The following is a 17,506-nucleotide window of genomic DNA, read 5'->3' as shown; positions in this document are numbered from 1 at the left end:
CACGAATCCTTCGTAAAGGAGTTGGAGCTGGAAGAAGAGGAGGGACTATGGAAATATTTAGGAAACGAAGGAGATGAAATCCAGAAAGTTTACTCCCATTTCAGAAAAGTACGGACTATCATTTCACTGACGATCTCGTAACAGGTAATTTGGTTTGTGCAACGTTAGTCAAATTTAACTCACTGAGTTTAAAGCTAATAATTAAACGTGATTTTGCTCAAAAGTGAACTGTTTAGACTGCATGCAATACCTGCGCGCAGCCGCAAGAGGAAGCCGTTTGTTGAGTTTAATGGACGTTACCGTAACTATACGAGTATAACACATGGAATCAACGTTCAAATATTATTACTTACTGCAGTCTTCAGTTACAAATACAGCTGCTGCTCGTGAACAGGCTAATCCCTAATCTCGAAATGATTAACTTGTGTTCAACGGAATCAACATTCATATATCGTTACTTCAGTTACAAATACAGCTGCTGCTCCTAAACAGGGTAAGCCCCAATCTCTAAATGAAACATGTGTTCAATAATTGTCTTGACGTGGCTCTTATAGCCTACTAGTTACGGTAAAGACTCTCAGTCCGTCGGCGTGCGCTCGGCCTTCCCTCAGCACCAGGCAGTGGCTCAGGGTTCATTCAGGCAAACAGAGACAGAAGGAGACGGGCTGGACAACTGACACACTTCCGAGCCGGAGAATCGAAAGGCTTGGGGTTCATCTTCAGAGGAACAAGTGTCTCACTGAAAGTCAGAACAATCTAGTTTGTCATGGCGGATGTTGGTGAGGTTTTGATGTCGGTTTTGTCCACAATTCGGGTTCCGAAACCCGGTGACCGTGTTCACAAAGACGAATGCGCCTTGTCATTTTCCACCCCAGTGAGCCATTTTCCTTTTACAAATCAAAACGTCAGCTAACACGCAGCGTTGTTTCATTTTTCCTCATCCTTTTTTTCTCCTGTTCTTGTTTACTGTTTACTCAGTACAGTCCGGCTTTGACCCACTGCTTTACTATATTTCCCTGTTTCAACTAACTAGCAAGCTAGCTAGGCTAAGCTAATAATGCACTGTAATGGAAACTTGGGTGCTGTAGCTCGTAGGCTAGCTAACTATTTTTAATGTCTTTGCTGTCAAACCAGTTTGCAAGCTCAGATGGCATTTTTATAATCACAGCTGTGTTAGGACTGTTATGTGTTTTTAACGTATGTTGTCGTGAAATATCGTAGTCTTGACAGCTTCTCGTTGCTCGTGTTGTTACGTTAGCGTTAACATTAAAACAGTGTTGAGCGGAATTTCAAGCGTTAGCAGGCTAGTTACTGACGGTGTGAATAAATTGACATATAACTTGCCAATTTAACAAAGGACAGGTTTTAACATCTAATGATGCCCTTGTCTTCGTCACAGGAAAGTGAGGGGGGCATTTATGTGTGCATGAACAGTTTCCTGGGCTTTGGAAGTCAGTATGTGGACAGACATCATGCTCGGACTGGCCAGAGGGCTTTTTTGCACATCGCCCGGACTCGTAAGGCAAAGGTAGACACCTAGTTCTGCTCCATCATTTGTTTCAACATCTCCCATGGACACAAAATTACTTTTATGAGCAATATTTTTTCCTATGTTCAGTGAAATAATCTCAACATCCTCCGATATCCTCTGTCATTTCACAGAAGGAAGATGACAATAACTCCGGACCTGAACACCCACCGAAGAAAAAGCCTACAAGACTGGCTATAGGTTAGTGCATGAGATATTATGTATACAAAAAAAGATTGTACAGGTGTCTTCTTTTGCTGACCTGTTTCTAAGTACTTTTCTGTTTCTGGTTAATTCAGGCATTGAAGGAGGTTTTGATGTTGAGCAGGATCAGTATGAGGAAGATGTAAGGGTAGTCATTTTACCTGACAGACAAGAAGTGACATCAGAGGACCTTGCAACTATGCCAGATGTTGTGAGAGAACGGGTGAGATTTCTTTTTCGTTTTTCCTGCAAGATAAATGCTATCATTCTGTCCAGGCTGCCAAGGATATCAGATTCAAAACTTTGTCATTCATTCATGCACAAATATGCATATGACTGAGATTTTAAAGCATTTGCTTACAAGGTAACATCAGAGAACATAATCTAAAAATAAGATAATAAAATAAGATACATGTGCTGTTTGTAAAAATGCCCCTAATAAGTCTGTAGATATTCTATGAATAATCACAAAAAGACACAATAATTACTATACATATAAATATTGTGTTGCACAGATTGTCTTGTATTGCAATGAAACAGAGATATTGCTAGGAGACTACAACCAGAAACTCATAATTGAGATTCTTGTTGGATTATCTATACTGAGTTCAGGATTCCAATGCCGATTTGTTATCACCATAACATTAATTATCTTACAGATGTGAATTGTCACTGACACTATTTCACAGTACCAACATTAACATAATCATGTCATTATCAATATTATTTATATATTATTATCAATAATAAAAACAAAAAAAATGTAGTGATAGCTCTCATATATGCAAGCACATAATACAGAGGCTTGCTGCAAACGTGTGCAATCTCAGTAGCTCCACACAATTTGAGATTTTGCAACATGTAGATACCACCCTTATTACAGAAATATTGGAGCACATGCACAGAGTCATACATAGATACATATGGAAGTCATTAAGTGTCTCAGAAGGTTAATCAGGATCTATTACCTAGGCTTGAACTTTTTCATGCCAAATCATTTCCTGTTTCTCAAGGTATCCTTGTCAATGGCGGGTATTATGGCGGCCGACTCAGTGTCTCATACTTTACAAGTTCAACAGTGGGATGGAGAGGTGAGACAGGAGTCAAGGCACGCCGCTGACCTTAAACAGCTTGACAATGGAGTCAAAATCCCTCCCAGGTAAGACATGAGGTCATAGCAGTTCCTGTAATAAACCTATTATGCAGTTCTACAAACAAAGCTGCTCCTATATTACATTGATGAAAATAGAGCAGCTGTCTCTACTTACTGAATCCAGCAGTTCAGCTGGTGTATTATGTTCAGTAAAGAGAATGTCCCGGCAAAAATGCTTTTGCATTTAGGATTTATTGATCGGTTATTGCATTACCTTATCTTTGCTTCCCTGTCTTATGGCATCTCTATATCACAGGTAAGTCAGATCACGTATATATTTTATGCCACTTTTTTCTCCCATCATAGTGGCTGGCGGTGTGAGGTATGTGACCTCCAGGAGAATCTTTGGATGAACCTGACAGATGGTAAAGTGCTCTGTGGTCGCAGGTATTTTGATGGCACTGGGGGCAACAACCATGCCCTTCTCCACTTCCAAGAGACAGGATACCCACTTGCTGTCAAGCTCGGTACCATCACCCCTGATGGAGCAGGTGAGTAGCAGATGGCATCATTAAATAATAAAAGTTTTTATAAAATTTTTATAAAAGTTAGGGATATTCGATTTTCGGGTAAAATTTATGGAGAATGTAAAAAAATTATACTATACCATGAAGGTGCATTTCAGTAGAAGCATGCAATAGTAATTTTTTCATCTCAAATAATTTATTGAAACACAAGCTAACAACAGTGTTGTTAGCTTGTTGATGTCAATGTCTTAATAACTTGACAATTGTTAGGTGTCTTCTTCGTCTTGTGATGTCAAAATGTGAAGAGCATGATGAAGAGGAATGTTTAAATACAAATCGTCATTAAAGCAGAACATTTAGTGGTCAATTCATGGAATCATGTGATTATTATTTTTTTGATTACCTTGTCAGAGAACAGCATGTTATGCAATAAGTACTGAAACATTGAACATTTTGACATGTGCATTCAAACATTTAGAGATGGTGAAATAAAGTTTAGTCTTAAAGGTTCAAGTGCATTTTAGGTGCGTTCTAATTTCACCTGAAAGCTGAATAACCCTAACTTTTTGTAAGTACTGTATCATGCTGGCTATGGTGAATCTCCATCAATACAAATTGTTTTTCTAGACAGAATGTGTGCATCACTTTCAAACTTTCAAAACTGCTTCATTACCATTAATTGCAATCTTCTTATATATGTCCAGATGTGTATTCTTATGATGAGGATGATATGGTGCTGGATTCCAAGTTACCAGAGCACCTTGCTCACTTTGGCATTGACATGATGACAATGGAAAAGGCAGGTTCTTCATACTTAAAAAGTTACAGCACAGAACATTTATATTACTAAACAACTGGCCAACCTTTTGTCCCAATTTTTCATCTTGTTTATTTTTTCTTAGCAGTGCACTGTTAACGTGTCTATATTAAGTGATTAAAATAAAATTACTATACTGTAGTATATGGACCACGATATTGTATTTATGTTACTCATTTTACTCTAACTTTTTCCACATTCTCATTATCTTATCCACCTATTTTATTCAGATTTAATTGTTCTTTACCCACCGGTTTATTCTCTGATGCCATTAATTTAGTTTCCACCTGCTTCTCTTCTTATGCAGAGTGTAGACTATACAGTTGTCAGATGTCTGTACCAATCAGTGTTGTTTCCTATCCTGCTACCGTATTACTGCACAGACCTGCCTTTAGAAGCAAAGGCTGCTGCAAAGAATTTAAATTTGCCTATATGTGACATCCTTCCTTCTCTGATCCTTTTGACTTCTCTGTACTCAGACTGAACGAACTATGACAGAGTTAGAAATTGCTGTGAACCAGCGTGTGGGAGAGTGGGAAGTTATCCAGGAGTCGGGGACTACCCTACGTCCCCTGTTGGGCCCTGGCCTGACTGGCATGAAGAACCTGGGCAACAGCTGCTACCTCAACTCTGTCATGCAAGTGCTCTTCACCATTCCAGACTTCCAAAACAAGTTAGTATCCCAATCCTCCGGTTTCTCTTGATTGGTATGTTGACCATGTAACATTTAGTAGTAAATAATATGCTGTATGTAAATATGTCAGTTCTTTAAAACTTTAAAATGTATGAATGAGGTCTCTAGCTGCAGACCTGAGAACGAGGCAGAGTTGTTCTTCATGTACATTTTTTAAAACTGCAATTAAAGTATTGCTGTCATCTTAGTAATTATTCCAATTTATTTTAATTCGATTCATATTTCTCTAAGCAGTGGAGATGATTACTCTGTCTAGTAACAGAAGGCTCCTGAATGGAAATAATGTTATATTGTTTCTGTTCATGCCTTCAAGGTATGTTGCTAATATTGACAAGATCATTAATGAAGCACCAAGTGATCCCACCCAGGACTTCAAAACCCAAGTGTGAGTATCCTCTTCTAATGTCTAATTTTATGACTTACTCATATTTTATTGATGAAAGCCTGCAAACAATAACACGTTTGATTAATCATTAGCAGATTGTTGTCCAGTGTGCTTTATTTTATATACTTCCATTTTTGTTGTTAAAATTTTGTCAATATGTATAGGAAATGAAACTGTTCTCATGAATATGCACAAGCGTACTCCGAAGCCTGTTTCACTTAACTCCAGGCAACTTCAAGAGAAATCAGTCCTAGGCATTGTCCGGAGTTGCATTTTCACACATGTAACTCACTGAGTCAGAAGCATCCTCATGTGAGAAACACTTGATTTTAGTGCACAGTGCACACAGTAGGCACAAGATGATAGAAAGCTTGGGCTGTGTGAATAACTCTTGTGTTTACAGCACATCAAAGCCAAGCATCCAAAAAAAACAAAACAACTTCTAGCTTAGCCTCATCGCTTTATCCTCCCGACAACCCTGGAAAAAGCATTCATCATGCTTCATTCACGGACTCACGCACATAATACAAACTTAATACTAGGGGGCTCACTGGATAAAGTTTGGATAATGTTGGTAGTGTCTTACTCTGACTTTTGTGTTCTTACATACGCCCCCTCCAAAGTCATGGAGAATCACAGGATTCCAGTGTGAAAGGGGCTAGCTGTGTTCTAGCTGTCAACCATTAAACTGATAACGTAAACTGACAGATAACCAGACAGCTCTGTGCATTTAATTTAAATGTTTGTTTTTCAATCCTCCTGAATCAGTCATGCTTTTGACGTATGTAGGAGTTAGACCCACTTTCTGTTATTGAATTGCCACTTCAGGAGAGAAGACAAAGCAGTACTGACCGAGCTTCTCATTGTAAAACAAAAATGAAAGCTTCTGTGTAACTTGACACTTTTTATCTGTTGTTGGTTATTTGACATTCAACAATCAGGTACAGCGTAGAAGCTTACTTTACATAATTCTCTTATGCATCTGTAACAAAGGTGATATGTCTAGTTCTAATCTAGTTCTAAACCGTGTACCTTATTGTTGCTTACAAATGTTATTCCCACAAGAGAGAAAAAAAGTCTTCTCTCTGATTAGACATTCCACCATACAATTTGAGAGCCAAAAATACATCTAGACCTATTTCCAAATGGTCGTTTGGTGTAAGACTATATTATTGGATGTGCAGTGATGTCAGCTTTGCTTGTTAATTACAGAGCCAAGCTTGGCTACGGTCTGTTATCAGGAGAGTATTCTAAACCAGCACCAGATCCCGGAGATGAAAATGGTGCATCTGAACCCAGGGTATGAAGAAACAATCAGTCACAGTGGATTTACAAATTTAAGTATTAACAGACATCCATGACACATTTAGGATTAAGCTCAGAAACTGACAAATCAGACTGTTAATGCTCTGTTTGCAGGGAGACCAAATCGGCATAGCACCACGAATGTTCAAAGCACTTGTTGGGAGAGGCCACCCAGAGTTTTCCACCAATCGACAACAGGATGCTCAGGAGTTTTTATTGCACTTCATAAACATGGTGGAGGTAATTTAACATACACATATTGTTTCTGTTTTTGGTCTTGAATTAATATTGTCCTGAGTTATCATTTCTTTTTACTCACAGAGAAACTGTCGCTCTGGGCCCAATCCATCTGAAGCCTTTAGATTCCTTGTGGAGGAGAGGATTGTGTGTCAGCAGTCACAGAAAGCCAAGTACACACAGCGGGTGGATTATATGGTTCAGCTACCTGTTCCAATGGACCAGGCTACCAACACAGGTGATTGGCTGATATGATCTCTTTAAGTCTCTACACAAAATGCTGTACCCAGTGAATGATGGAGGTCAGAGCAAATGGTCTGCACATACAGCGCTGTTCTACCTGTTGGTACTTAAAGTGCTTTACACTACTTCTCATTCACCCATTCACAATCGCACACACTCATGCACCGACAGTGAGTGCGTGGGTTTGGCCTACACTCATCGGGAGCAACTAAGTTGGGTTCATGCCTTTCTCAAGGACACTTCGACATGTAACCGGAGGAGCCAGGGATCAAACCAACAACCATGGGGTTGGTGAACCACTGCTCTACCTCCTGCACCACAGTCACCCACAGAGCAAAGTGCAGAGTAAACAGGGGCCCTGGTAGCTCAGTGGTAAAACAACGGGTTGAGATTCAGAAGGCCGTGGGTTCAAATCCCCAACAGATGTTGCCCCTCCCAGCCACCAAGGGCCATTTTGATCTCAAGCCCAGATAAAAAAATGGGAGGGTAGTGGCAGGAAGAGCATCCAGCGTAAAAACTAAACATGTGCGGCTCCCTCAAAGGAGGTTGTGGGTATGTGGCCTGTCTGGCCATGGCCTTTCTGTGCGGAGTTTGCATGTTCTGCCCGTGCTTGCATGGGTTTCCTCCCACAGTCCAAAAACATGTATGTTAGGTTAATTGGTGAATCCTAAATTGCCCGTAGGTCAGAATGCGAGTGCAAACGGTTGTCTGTCTGTGTTTGTCTTTCTTTGGCCTTGAGATAGACTGGCGACCTGTCCAGGGTGTACCCCATCTCTCGTGTGATGCCAGCAGGACTACCCACATTTTTATAAATTTTTTTTGCAGAACTTTTGTGTGCTAGCTTTTAATATTGATTTTTCAATCATGTACATATTCATGTAACAGAAGAGCTTCAGGAGGCAGAGCGTCGACGTGAAGAGGGGGACTCATCAGCCCCTACAGTGCGAGCACAAATCCCCTTCACAGCTTGCATGGCGGCGCTCAGTGAACCAGAGATGCTCACAGACTTCTGGAGCTCAGCTGTGCAGGCAAAAACTACTGCTACCAAGTATGAAGACAGCCATTCGCAAAGTGAAAGAACTTAATTAGAAATTAATTTAAAATTAATCTTAAGATTTATTAATTAACTTTATAATTTGCCTTATTTGTCAGAACAACCTGCTTTGCCTCTTTCCCTGACTACCTGGTAATCCAGATTAAGAAGTTTACCTTTGGCCTTGACTGGGTGCCCAAGAAATTGGGTGAGTAAATATATATCTAAATGTTTCTCTTTCAGAATAAGTTTTTCTTTTTTTTTTTTTTTATGTACACAAATGTCTGCATTCTTTAAAGAGTTCACTGAGGAAAAACTAGGCCACGGCAGTCTGGAGGGCCCAGAAAAGTATTGAAACTCCTGAAACACACACAATATATGTTATGTCATTTACAAGCTTTTATACTTTGCTGTAATCACTGTTTTACATCAGTGCTTATGATAGACTTCTAGTTACAGAGCAACAGTACTGATGCCTAAGGCAAAAATTCTAAATGTTTTTTTTTTTTTAAATATTAAGTTTCATCGTTACATTTTTTGTCATTTGATAAAGCTCATAAAGTTCAGTGAGATCTGGGAAGCTGTTGATGGCAAAAGCTTTTCTTCCATGTGCTTTCGTGAAGAAAGAAACAATTCTTTTTTCATAGTTCTGGAATAACAAAATTTGTTTCCTGGATTATCCCAAGTTGTTGCTTAAAACCAAGCTTTTCTCAACTTTCCCTCTGTTCTTTGTAATACTGCATGCTACAGTGCATGAGGAATGTGCATCCAGAAAGTGAAGATTTCAAACAAACTACTTGAATAAATTAATTTGCAATAGAATATAAGTATATTTCAAAAAGCTAATAACAATAAATAATGAACCTTTTTCTAGTAGCTTGGTGCAGCCTTAACCTTAATTCTCAAGTCAGCAAAGTACAGTATAGTTATACTTGCAAAGGAAAGTGATCCTCACAGAATTCTACACAGAAACAAAATATTCAGCCCAGCATGATGTAAAGTTGACATCTCTATTGTGGGTTTGATTAGTATTCTCCCCTTTTGTGCAGATGTGAGCATCGATGTTCCTGACACTCTGGACCTGAGTGCGCTACGTGCGACTGGCCAGCAGCCAGGGGAGGAGCTTCTACCAGAGGTGGCCCCGCCCCCACTTATGACCCCAGATGTGGAGGTTAAAGGTATCCTGGGTTCCCATGGCAACGAGGACGACGACTCACTCTACTCCCCACTGCTGTGTCAGTCTGTCATTTCTGCTCTTTCCCTTTTTCTGTTATTCGTCTATCTTTGTTTCCTTTTTCTTTTTTCTTCCTTTCCTGTTTTAGAAGTCCTTCTGTTGCCTTATTTTTTTACTTTTGCTATAAGTAAGATGATTTGAAACCATATTTTGACCGTTCAATTTTTTTTAGCATATGAATTGAAGCCTCTGAATATTATTTTCTTTATGCCATTTTGTTAATAGGAAGTAATTAAAACAACCGATTGTGTTAAATGCATTTTTACATCCAACCGCATCCAAGTAATTCAATTTTTTACTCAACACACTCTCAGCTCCAGTCCTTGATGACTCTACTGTGTCCCAGTTATGTGAAATGGGATTCCCACTGGAGGCCTGCAGGAAAGCTGTGTACTACACTGGGAACACTGGAATTGATGCTGCCACGAATTGGATCATGAGCCATATGGATGATCCAGGTGTGTAAAGTAGTAAAAATGTAGCAAAAAAGTAAATTGTCAACTAGATTTCTCCTTTCAGTCTTCTTGTTCTACCCTTTCTGATTGGGTGCAGACTTTGCGGCCCCCCTTGTTCTGCCAGGCTGCAGCTCTGGTGCTGGTACCACACCCACAGAGAGCCTCTGTGAGGAGCACCTGGCAACAATCGTCTCCATGGGCTTCAGTCGAGACCAGGCAACCAAAGCACTCAGAGCCACGGTTAGAATCTAACCCATCCAGCTAGAAATGGGGATTATGAAAATTATACATGCTGCTAGTCTAAAAGTAGATCAGTCTCTGTATGGTCACGGCTGTTCCCTTTTGATTTGGACAGCAATGTAGCAAAGTTATTGTCATTCTCTAAACAGTCCTTGTCAGGGTACCTAAAAGTACAGGATTGTACATTGAGCTAAACTCGCAAGTGCTGATGTGACAGTGTTCCCCTGTCATATACTTTAAAGTCATATAAATCACTTAATCACTTTGTTTATTGTCATGCTTGGAAACTACCCTGAGGACAATTATTGTGATGTTAAACATTCGGCTCCTTCTAGAAGTAAACTCCAATAGTAATAACATAACTGCCACACTGATCCAGTGTATTTAGCTTTTTTTCTGTTCTGCTAGACTTCCTGTTTTAAAACTAGCATCAGCTGTCTTTAGCTATCGAAGTTATAAAACATTTAACTTAAGTACTTATATATATATATATATATATATATATATATATATATATATATATATATATATATATATATATATATATATATATATATATATATATATATATATATAAAATCAAAACAGACACTTACAGTTGTTGCACACTACCTCACCAAACCCCTATTATTGATATTTTTTATTAGTCTTAACTGGTTGTTTTTCAGAGTAATGTCCTGGATCGAGCAGTGGACTGGATCTTCTCCCACCTGGATGATCTGGAGTCTATGGATGTGTCTGAAGGAGGCCGCTCAGCTGCTGATAGCGAGGGAGGCAGGGATCCTCCTCCTGGGCCTCGTGTCAGAGACGGATCAGGCAGTGAGTCCAAGGGAGAGGGATAAAAGAGGACACATTCTGGATGATCATTACCACAGAATATGTTGTGACAAATTAGTTGCAGAAATTTGATTAGAAACATCTTTTAAAATCTTTTAAAAGTTCCTCCAGCCAACATAACTTGATTTCACATTTTTATAATGTAGAGGATCATGTAGACGATTTGTCTTGTGACCAAATAAACTTAAATTGTTTTTCCTCTATGCAGAATATGAGCTGTTTGCATTCATCAGTCACATGGGGACAAGCACTATGTGCGGCCATTATGTCTGTCACATCAAGAAGGATCAGCAGTAAGTGTTGAAGTGTTATCATATTTGGAAAGAAGCAACTGTTAAAATACTGCCCAGGCCAAAAGAAGGTTGCACACTTCCATATGTAGTTATACCACCTTTATTTTCAGTTATGGTGCACATTTGCTATGGCAGCATTTTGACCACTTTGGTAAATATGGAAAACTCGTGCTTAGAGTTAAATCCAGGTAGTGAATTTCATATACAGGCATTATTATTGTTGGTCTCAAATCCTGAAAGAAAATAAATTGCACTTATAGCCATATTTGGTTTTAAATAATGAACCAATATACACAAGTTACAGTGTCACAAATTATACCCTTTCTGTTTTATTTATATTTTATGGCATGAGAATCTGTCTCAGAGTAAAATAAAATAAAATGTAATGCAGCAGATGATTTCTATTTATTTGTTTACAATGCTTCACCAGAGGGCACCATACTCCATGTCTGGTCTGAACTTTTCCGTAGCTGCTGTTTGTGTGCAGTGTAATTATGTATCACTCATACGCTAGGATTTTTCTGCCTAATTTTATAATGAATAGCCCTAACCTCAGGTTTATTTTATATTGGGATACAACATATATACTTTTAAAATTTTTCTTTGATTACATCATCTGATAGCTGATGTTATCAAAGTGCTTTTTGCAAATTTTGTGTTGTCTTTGTGTTTCACAGGTGGGTTATCTTCAATGATCAGAAGGTTTGTGCTTCAGAGAAACCTCCCAAAGACCTGGGATACCTCTATTTCTATCGGAGAGTAGCTGAATGAGACAACAGAGTTTTACGCTTGGGGGGAAGGAGGAGAAATGTGGACGCTAACACAGACAAAGACTACATTCATAGTCACACTCCAACAAGCTCTTACAAATGCCCTGGCACGCTTCACAACTGACACAGTGTAAATAAATCTTTGATTGAATATATACAGTGCACAGTTAAAAACAATGGTGCAGATGTACAGATAAGGTTTGGGAGGAGATGTTTCTTTTGATCTATCAATGACAAACTTTTAGCCTGTTCAAGAAGCAGTTACCAAGGCAACACTTTTGAGTAAAATGCTGGGCTCTGTTTAGACTTTTTCACTTTTTGCTCAGTAAGTGTTGATTATTCAGAAAACTTGTGTCACCGAAAATGCCCTAAACATCAAAGGCACTTGTGTATATCCACTCACTCTTCACTAATACATTTGCTTAACTGTCACTGTTAATAACTGTTCTGACTATTGACTTCCACTGCCGTCAGTAGTCACTTCACCTTTTCCATGCAAATACTGCTTCCAGCTCCATCTTCTTTCATTGGGTGGTTGCCGCTTGGTATCACTTCTTTAGCTGGGCACCATATTCCCGTCTGCCTGTTTTATTAAGGAAGAAAAAACAGAACAGTATCCACGATCAGAGGAAATGTCAAATGTGTGTTCAAAGAGGAAATAAAACGAATCTAAACATCAAAAGTTTTAGTTTTTTGCTTAAAAGTTTGGTCAGGTTGATATCTGGGGTTTTATTTTGGTTTTATTTTGTTTTATCTTACAAATTTTTTGTTACTTTTGCTGTGAAAAATAAAGAACTGTCTTTCTGTCATACGCTTATTTTTTTTAAATGCATCACAGCTTTTACACTTTACTTTCACTTATGTTTTCCATTTTCTGTGTTCAATTATTTAATAATTAACGGCTTTTTTTAAAAAAAAAAAGTAATTGTACAAGACATGCCTGAGTGTCAGATAAAAACTATACAAAATTCTAGACCTAGTTTACATGACATGAATTGCAAACCCACAGAAAACTGGGTGCATTGGCTTACAACTTTCCAAATTGCAGCTTGCTTCCGCCTTCTACAGTTTGTGCATCCTTACACTTGTTTTTGATGAAGTAAAGAGAGGATGAGGAAAGCTTTTGGCCTTCAGTAAAAATACAGAAGACAGCCTATAATCTTCAAACCAAGGTAAGATCTAAAACTAAGCTCTGAAATGCAGTTTTGTATTGTAAAATTAAATTCCTTAATGTAAGGAATTAAATCCTTAACTATTCTAAATACTTTTTCTTTGTTTCGTACTAAAATTCAACTGTCACGTCGTGAGGGATGCACCGTTAGATTAATTTAAAACCAGTAAGTGTAGGGGCAGTATAAAGATGCTTGGAAATAAGAAGCAAAAATGTGTTGAACTTGTCTGCCTCCAACTTTTAGCTTATATATCTGAAATTTTAAGGTGATTTATTCTTTCAGCGTATACCAGTCGTAAGATGTTGAGACTTTTAGGTAATCTTTACAGTTCTGTGATATATCATTTATCTGGTCGGTTTATAATTGCTCTGAGTATCCAAATTACAAAAATAAAAATGTAATTTAGGTTTTTAAAATGAGAAATTGTTAAAATAAAGTTATTTCACCAAAATTCTCAGGCTCTTTAAAATAGTTAAACTTATGAATGATCACAGAGTGTGATGAATGTATTGCCCAAATTTTTATTAGAATGTATTAAACTCACTTTCCTTGTGAGGTAGCAGCAACACCGCAAAACAGTTTTGCTTGTTTCTGATGCACAATTGCTTAAGTGTCCAACAAGTCAGCAAAGAGCCTCAACTTGCATTACCTATGTTAAAAAAAAGAGCTGAAATGTTATATGCTGAAAGTTTCTCATTGACATTTTGTTTCAGCCTTTAATACAAGTCTTACAGCAAGTTTTACATTTTTTAATAACCGAGCTAGATAGAGGAAGGAAGTAGAAGCTTGGTGGTTAGGAATCACATGTTTCTTGTGAAGTGCTCATCTCAAACAGAAGCCGTCTTATTTCTTTGAGATGGAAGAAATCTGATTTTACACCAAGAATTACTGCAATAAATTAATTTTTAAAAATTATTTTCTTGCAGAAATATAATTTATTTTTTCTTGATTTTAACCCTTAGACTCACCATTCAGAATGAATAACTTTGTCTGGTTGTTTGTATTTGGTAAGTTAACATGCTTGTCAAAAATCTAAATTGTAAATAAATATTAATCATACAGCATTAATGTGCTGCAGTAGTATAGATGCTAAGATGAATATATTATATATTATATATTTTATTATATATCACTCTGTTTTACTTTTCACATTTTTCTATTTAGACTACCAATTTTATACTTTTTATATTGTAAAATCATCAGTTTGTCCTTATCTTAATACTGTGTTACCTTGTAAACATATGAAGTTAAATGAAGTGTGCTTAGTGAATGTGATCTTTCCCCTTCAGTGCTGGATACAGTACAACTTGCTACAGGCAACGTTTACTATGCTACAGCAGGGAAAAAGGTCATTTTGGATTGTGGGGTTAACAGCTACACCGAAAGCGTTTCATGGTATACTGGAAAAGACCAGCTTTATAGTGCCGAAAAACGAGGAATGGGTGTACCTCGCAAAGGTAATCCCAAAAGCAAACAGACATGCGGCACAATGTATTATTTTAACATGAAACAATTCTTAATTACACTGCATACTGTATTTTGCAACAGGCCAGAATGAACTTGTTTTGAGGTCAAGAATAATGCAGGAGACAAAACTGGAGATCTCAAAAGTGAAAGAAGAAGATGCTGGATTGTTCTCCTGCAGAGCAGATGGGACCAATTACGAGCACACACTTCTTGTGGTCTCAGGTCAGTTGCAAAAAAAAAGAAATTGTATTTGCAAAACATTTTTGCATTAGGTTTACCTCATCTGGGCAATTATTGTTGTTAACTGGAGAAAGAAAATGCTGTAAACATTTGTATCCTTGATTACATGCTTTACATGGTTGTAAGAGGAAATATACCAATTTTTATGTCCTTAGATTAATAAAAGATTTAGTTTTACATTACTAGGTAAAAAATAGCATTTGAAGTGAAAAGAGAATTAGTGGAAGCATTTAATATGAGCAATGATTCTGATCTTTCAAAGAGTTTCCTGACACAGGTCAATTTAAATTGTAAAAAAGAATTTACAAAATGTTTGAAGTAACTTTTCATGAATCAATTTTAGGCTGTAAATGCCAATCTTTTTCTATTCTAGCCTCATTAAGTTAGATTACTCACAAGAGACAGATACAAATAATTTTAAAAACTAAGCAGAGGCCAGAACATCCCGATTGTGGTTTCTTATGCTGGACTCTATAGTTCCTCCTGCATGGAGTAATGGTGTTTCTACTGATCACAAATCATCATCTATGTGTAAAGCCAATTGGAGTATTGTAAATGTGATGAGTTAAGCATTTCTGTCCATCAATACTCAGTGTAACCTATTTTCATCATACTCTTTTCATAATTGCATGAACGTGTACATGTCCGTTGTATAGCATAGCCTTTGCCTTTCTTTGGGATTCTCACTTTATCCTCACTCCTCTGTGTCTTAGTCTCAGCCAGCCCCTCTTCTGAGCTTGAGCTCCATAACAAGGTCCAGCTCCACTGCGAGGTAAAAGGTTTTAAACAAGACCCTAAAGTGGAGTGGAGAAGTCCAGACGGCTCTGTAAAAGACCCGACATTTAATATCGATTCTGTAACCCCTGCGCATTCAGGGAACTGGGTTTGTGACATTACCTATGATGGGAAACACCACAAGGAGACCCTAATAATCAAAGTTAAAGGTAGGACAATAACATCTAACCAAAACTTTACTGTTCTTGACTGTTCTTTTTTTTCTACGACAAAAAACAACTATTTGATCAATGGGAAGAGCTATACATGCTGTGTTTTTGCTTTCAGAGCCTGCTCCTGCAACAACCACATCTTCACCTACTAAAAACTCAAAGAGCCCAGCCTGCCCCACCTGTGAGTACACTTGTGTGTCTGTTGTTTAAACCTCTGATTGTAACCACATGTTGCTGAAAGTGACTCTTCACAGGCTGTGTCATTCATACAATATGTTTACTTTCTACCATGGCCTTTTGTTTTTTTGCTCAATTAGGTGCTACTCCATCCAAAGTCAGCTGGTGGGTATGGGTTGCAGTAGGAGTCGGTGGCTTTGTCATGATTCTCCTGATGGTCTGTGTCATTGTTTTGTGTAAGAGGATCAAAAGAAGGAAGGTAAGTATGTAAAATCATCCAGGGAAAATTTTGTTTGTTGATTTGTAGATTACATTAGTAGGTTACGTGAAGGTGCACAGTTTACTAGAGCAGTTGAAACCATCGTAATGTAACTTATTTCCTCTATAGAAAAAAATGCAGAGGATGAAGAAAGGCCGACTGGGGTCAAAACAGTACTGCCAGTGCAATAGGTAAATGTTTTTAACTTGTTTCTATCTAGTAAAAGAAACACTTTATTCCTCTCCAGCAATCTCTGTTCACTTTACGGATGCTTTCTAACAGAATCTGTTCAGCTTATATCAATGACAGTTTGACCTTCATTTTCATTGTGCCTTTCACTGGGCACTTCATTATTGTGTTGTAATTAGTGTGAAAACCTCTCCCCTTTCCTTTCTTTATCACAGCATGCCAGCTGCAGCAAGACCGCAGCAAGGACGCCGGAAAGAGAAGCCATCAGCCCTCCCTTTGCAACCCCGGCTAAAGGAGTGAGATTAAACACAGATCATGAAAGGAGAGATACAGAAAAGGAAAGAATGAAGGAGAGAGAAGTAGAGGAAGTGAAAAAGAGGAGTAGACTGAGATAAACAGAAAGAGAGAGCGAGTGATAAAGAACCCCAATGTGAATATGGCATGAATGTAAATGGGCTTTTGACTGCTCTTGATGAACATCAAAATCAGCTGTAATGAAGTGGGAGCTTTGAGCTTTTTCAACAAATGTAACAGGTGAACTGAATGCCAAGAGGCTCTTCCACTCCAAGAGAAGACCACAATAAGCTGTACTTTTTTTTTAAATGTATGCAGTGTATTCACGTGTAAAGTGTAGTATGTACCAGTTCCTTCAGGAATTCGCAGAGTTGCTAATGCAACAATTAGTCCAACAAATATTTCTCTATGATCTTACATTTTACAAAAACATAAAAAGCCTTTTTTAATTAAAGCTGTCGTCAAATCAGAGATTTTATGCCCAACACTCACAAAAAGCTCTGTGAAATCCTGGAGGGACTGAATACAGCATTATCAGCTTTTGATCTACTGCTTAGCTAATTTTAAAATTTGCCCTGCTTGTTTTTGCCGTAGGTTCATGTACTACCAATTGTAAATGAAAAGTTTTTTGAAAAAAGAATTGTTCTTTTCCTCTGCCAGTAAACTATAAGAATATCCAAGTTCTAAAATGGTTTATTGTAGTATGTATTTCTGTCCTCATGTAATAAAACAGAAATGTGTATCAGTAGGATTTAAATCAACAGTAAAGCCAAATAAACAGGCTAGGGAAAGTTACACTCCACCTGTAATAAGATTAACCACTATATAGGGATGTAATTACCAATAGGAAATACATTCAACAGCTA

At 37.9% G+C, this 17,506-nt stretch overlaps 2 protein-coding genes across 4 annotated transcripts; both read left to right on the top strand.

Moving 5' to 3' along the window:
- Positions 1-5: 5 nt before the first annotated feature.
- On the top strand, positions 6-12,704 carry usp5 (ubiquitin specific peptidase 5 (isopeptidase T)). Of its 3 annotated transcripts, none has more exons than XM_067509880.1 (20): positions 6-144; positions 1,400-1,528; positions 1,663-1,729; positions 1,828-1,955; positions 2,746-2,891; positions 3,192-3,376; positions 4,057-4,151; positions 4,649-4,842; positions 5,177-5,248; positions 6,461-6,548; positions 6,668-6,793; positions 6,875-7,028; positions 7,919-8,081; positions 8,186-8,274; positions 9,116-9,301; positions 9,615-9,758; positions 9,853-9,995; positions 10,664-10,814; positions 11,041-11,125; positions 11,803-12,704. In XM_067509880.1, exons 2-20 carry the CDS (start codon positions 1,427-1,429, stop codon positions 11,894-11,896), a joined length of 2,412 nt encoding a protein of 803 aa, XP_067365981.1. In that variant the 5' UTR covers positions 6-144; positions 1,400-1,426; the 3' UTR covers positions 11,897-12,704. The 3 variants fall into 3 exon arrangements, with proteins under 3 accessions (XP_067365981.1, XP_067365980.1, XP_067365979.1); XM_067509879.1 differs by lacking the exon at positions 6-144 and adding an exon at positions 615-874 and having other exon boundaries at positions 9,116-9,244; XM_067509878.1 differs by lacking the exon at positions 6-144 and adding an exon at positions 615-874.
- A 130-nt stretch (positions 12,705-12,834) lies between these two features.
- On the top strand, positions 12,835-17,320 carry LOC137130128 (protein turtle-like). The gene is made up of 9 exons (XM_067509884.1): positions 12,835-13,067; positions 14,030-14,074; positions 14,357-14,524; positions 14,616-14,756; positions 15,488-15,718; positions 15,837-15,902; positions 16,039-16,157; positions 16,287-16,348; positions 16,562-17,320. The coding sequence occupies exons 2-9, from the start codon at positions 14,044-14,046 to the stop codon at positions 16,644-16,646; spliced, it is 903 nt and encodes a 300-aa protein (XP_067365985.1). The 5' UTR covers positions 12,835-13,067; positions 14,030-14,043; the 3' UTR covers positions 16,647-17,320.
- The last annotated feature ends 186 nt before the right edge of the window (positions 17,321-17,506 follow it).

The sequence above is a fragment of the Channa argus genome, chromosome 7 (assembly GCF_033026475.1).
Source record: "Channa argus isolate prfri chromosome 7, Channa argus male v1.0, whole genome shotgun sequence".
Classification (NCBI taxonomy): Eukaryota; Metazoa; Chordata; class Actinopteri; order Anabantiformes; family Channidae; genus Channa; species Channa argus.
This window is presented reverse-complemented; position numbering and strand designations above follow the sequence as displayed.

What these genes read in the sequence shown, in the direction of transcription:
- usp5 (XM_067509878.1), top strand. Translation starts at nt 767, where the DNA reads ATGGCGGATGTTGGTGAGGTTTTGATGTCGGTTTTGTCCACAATTCGG. An exon ending in CCCGGACTCGTAAGGCAAAG is followed by an intron (nt 1,529 to 1,662) that starts GTAGACACCTAG and finishes GTCATTTCACAG; the next exon opens with AAGGAAGATGACAATAACTC. An exon ending in ACATGATGACAATGGAAAAG is followed by an intron (nt 4,152 to 4,648) that starts GCAGGTTCTTCA and finishes CTCTGTACTCAG; the next exon opens with ACTGAACGAACTATGACAGA.
- LOC137130128 (XM_067509884.1), top strand. Translation starts at nt 14,044, where the DNA reads ATGAATAACTTTGTCTGGTTGTTTGTATTTG. An exon ending in GAGCCCAGCCTGCCCCACCT is followed by an intron (nt 15,903 to 16,038) that starts GTGAGTACACTT and finishes TTGCTCAATTAG; the next exon opens with GTGCTACTCCATCCAAAGTC. An exon ending in CAGTACTGCCAGTGCAATAG is followed by an intron (nt 16,349 to 16,561) that starts GTAAATGTTTTT and finishes TCTTTATCACAG; the next exon opens with CATGCCAGCTGCAGCAAGAC.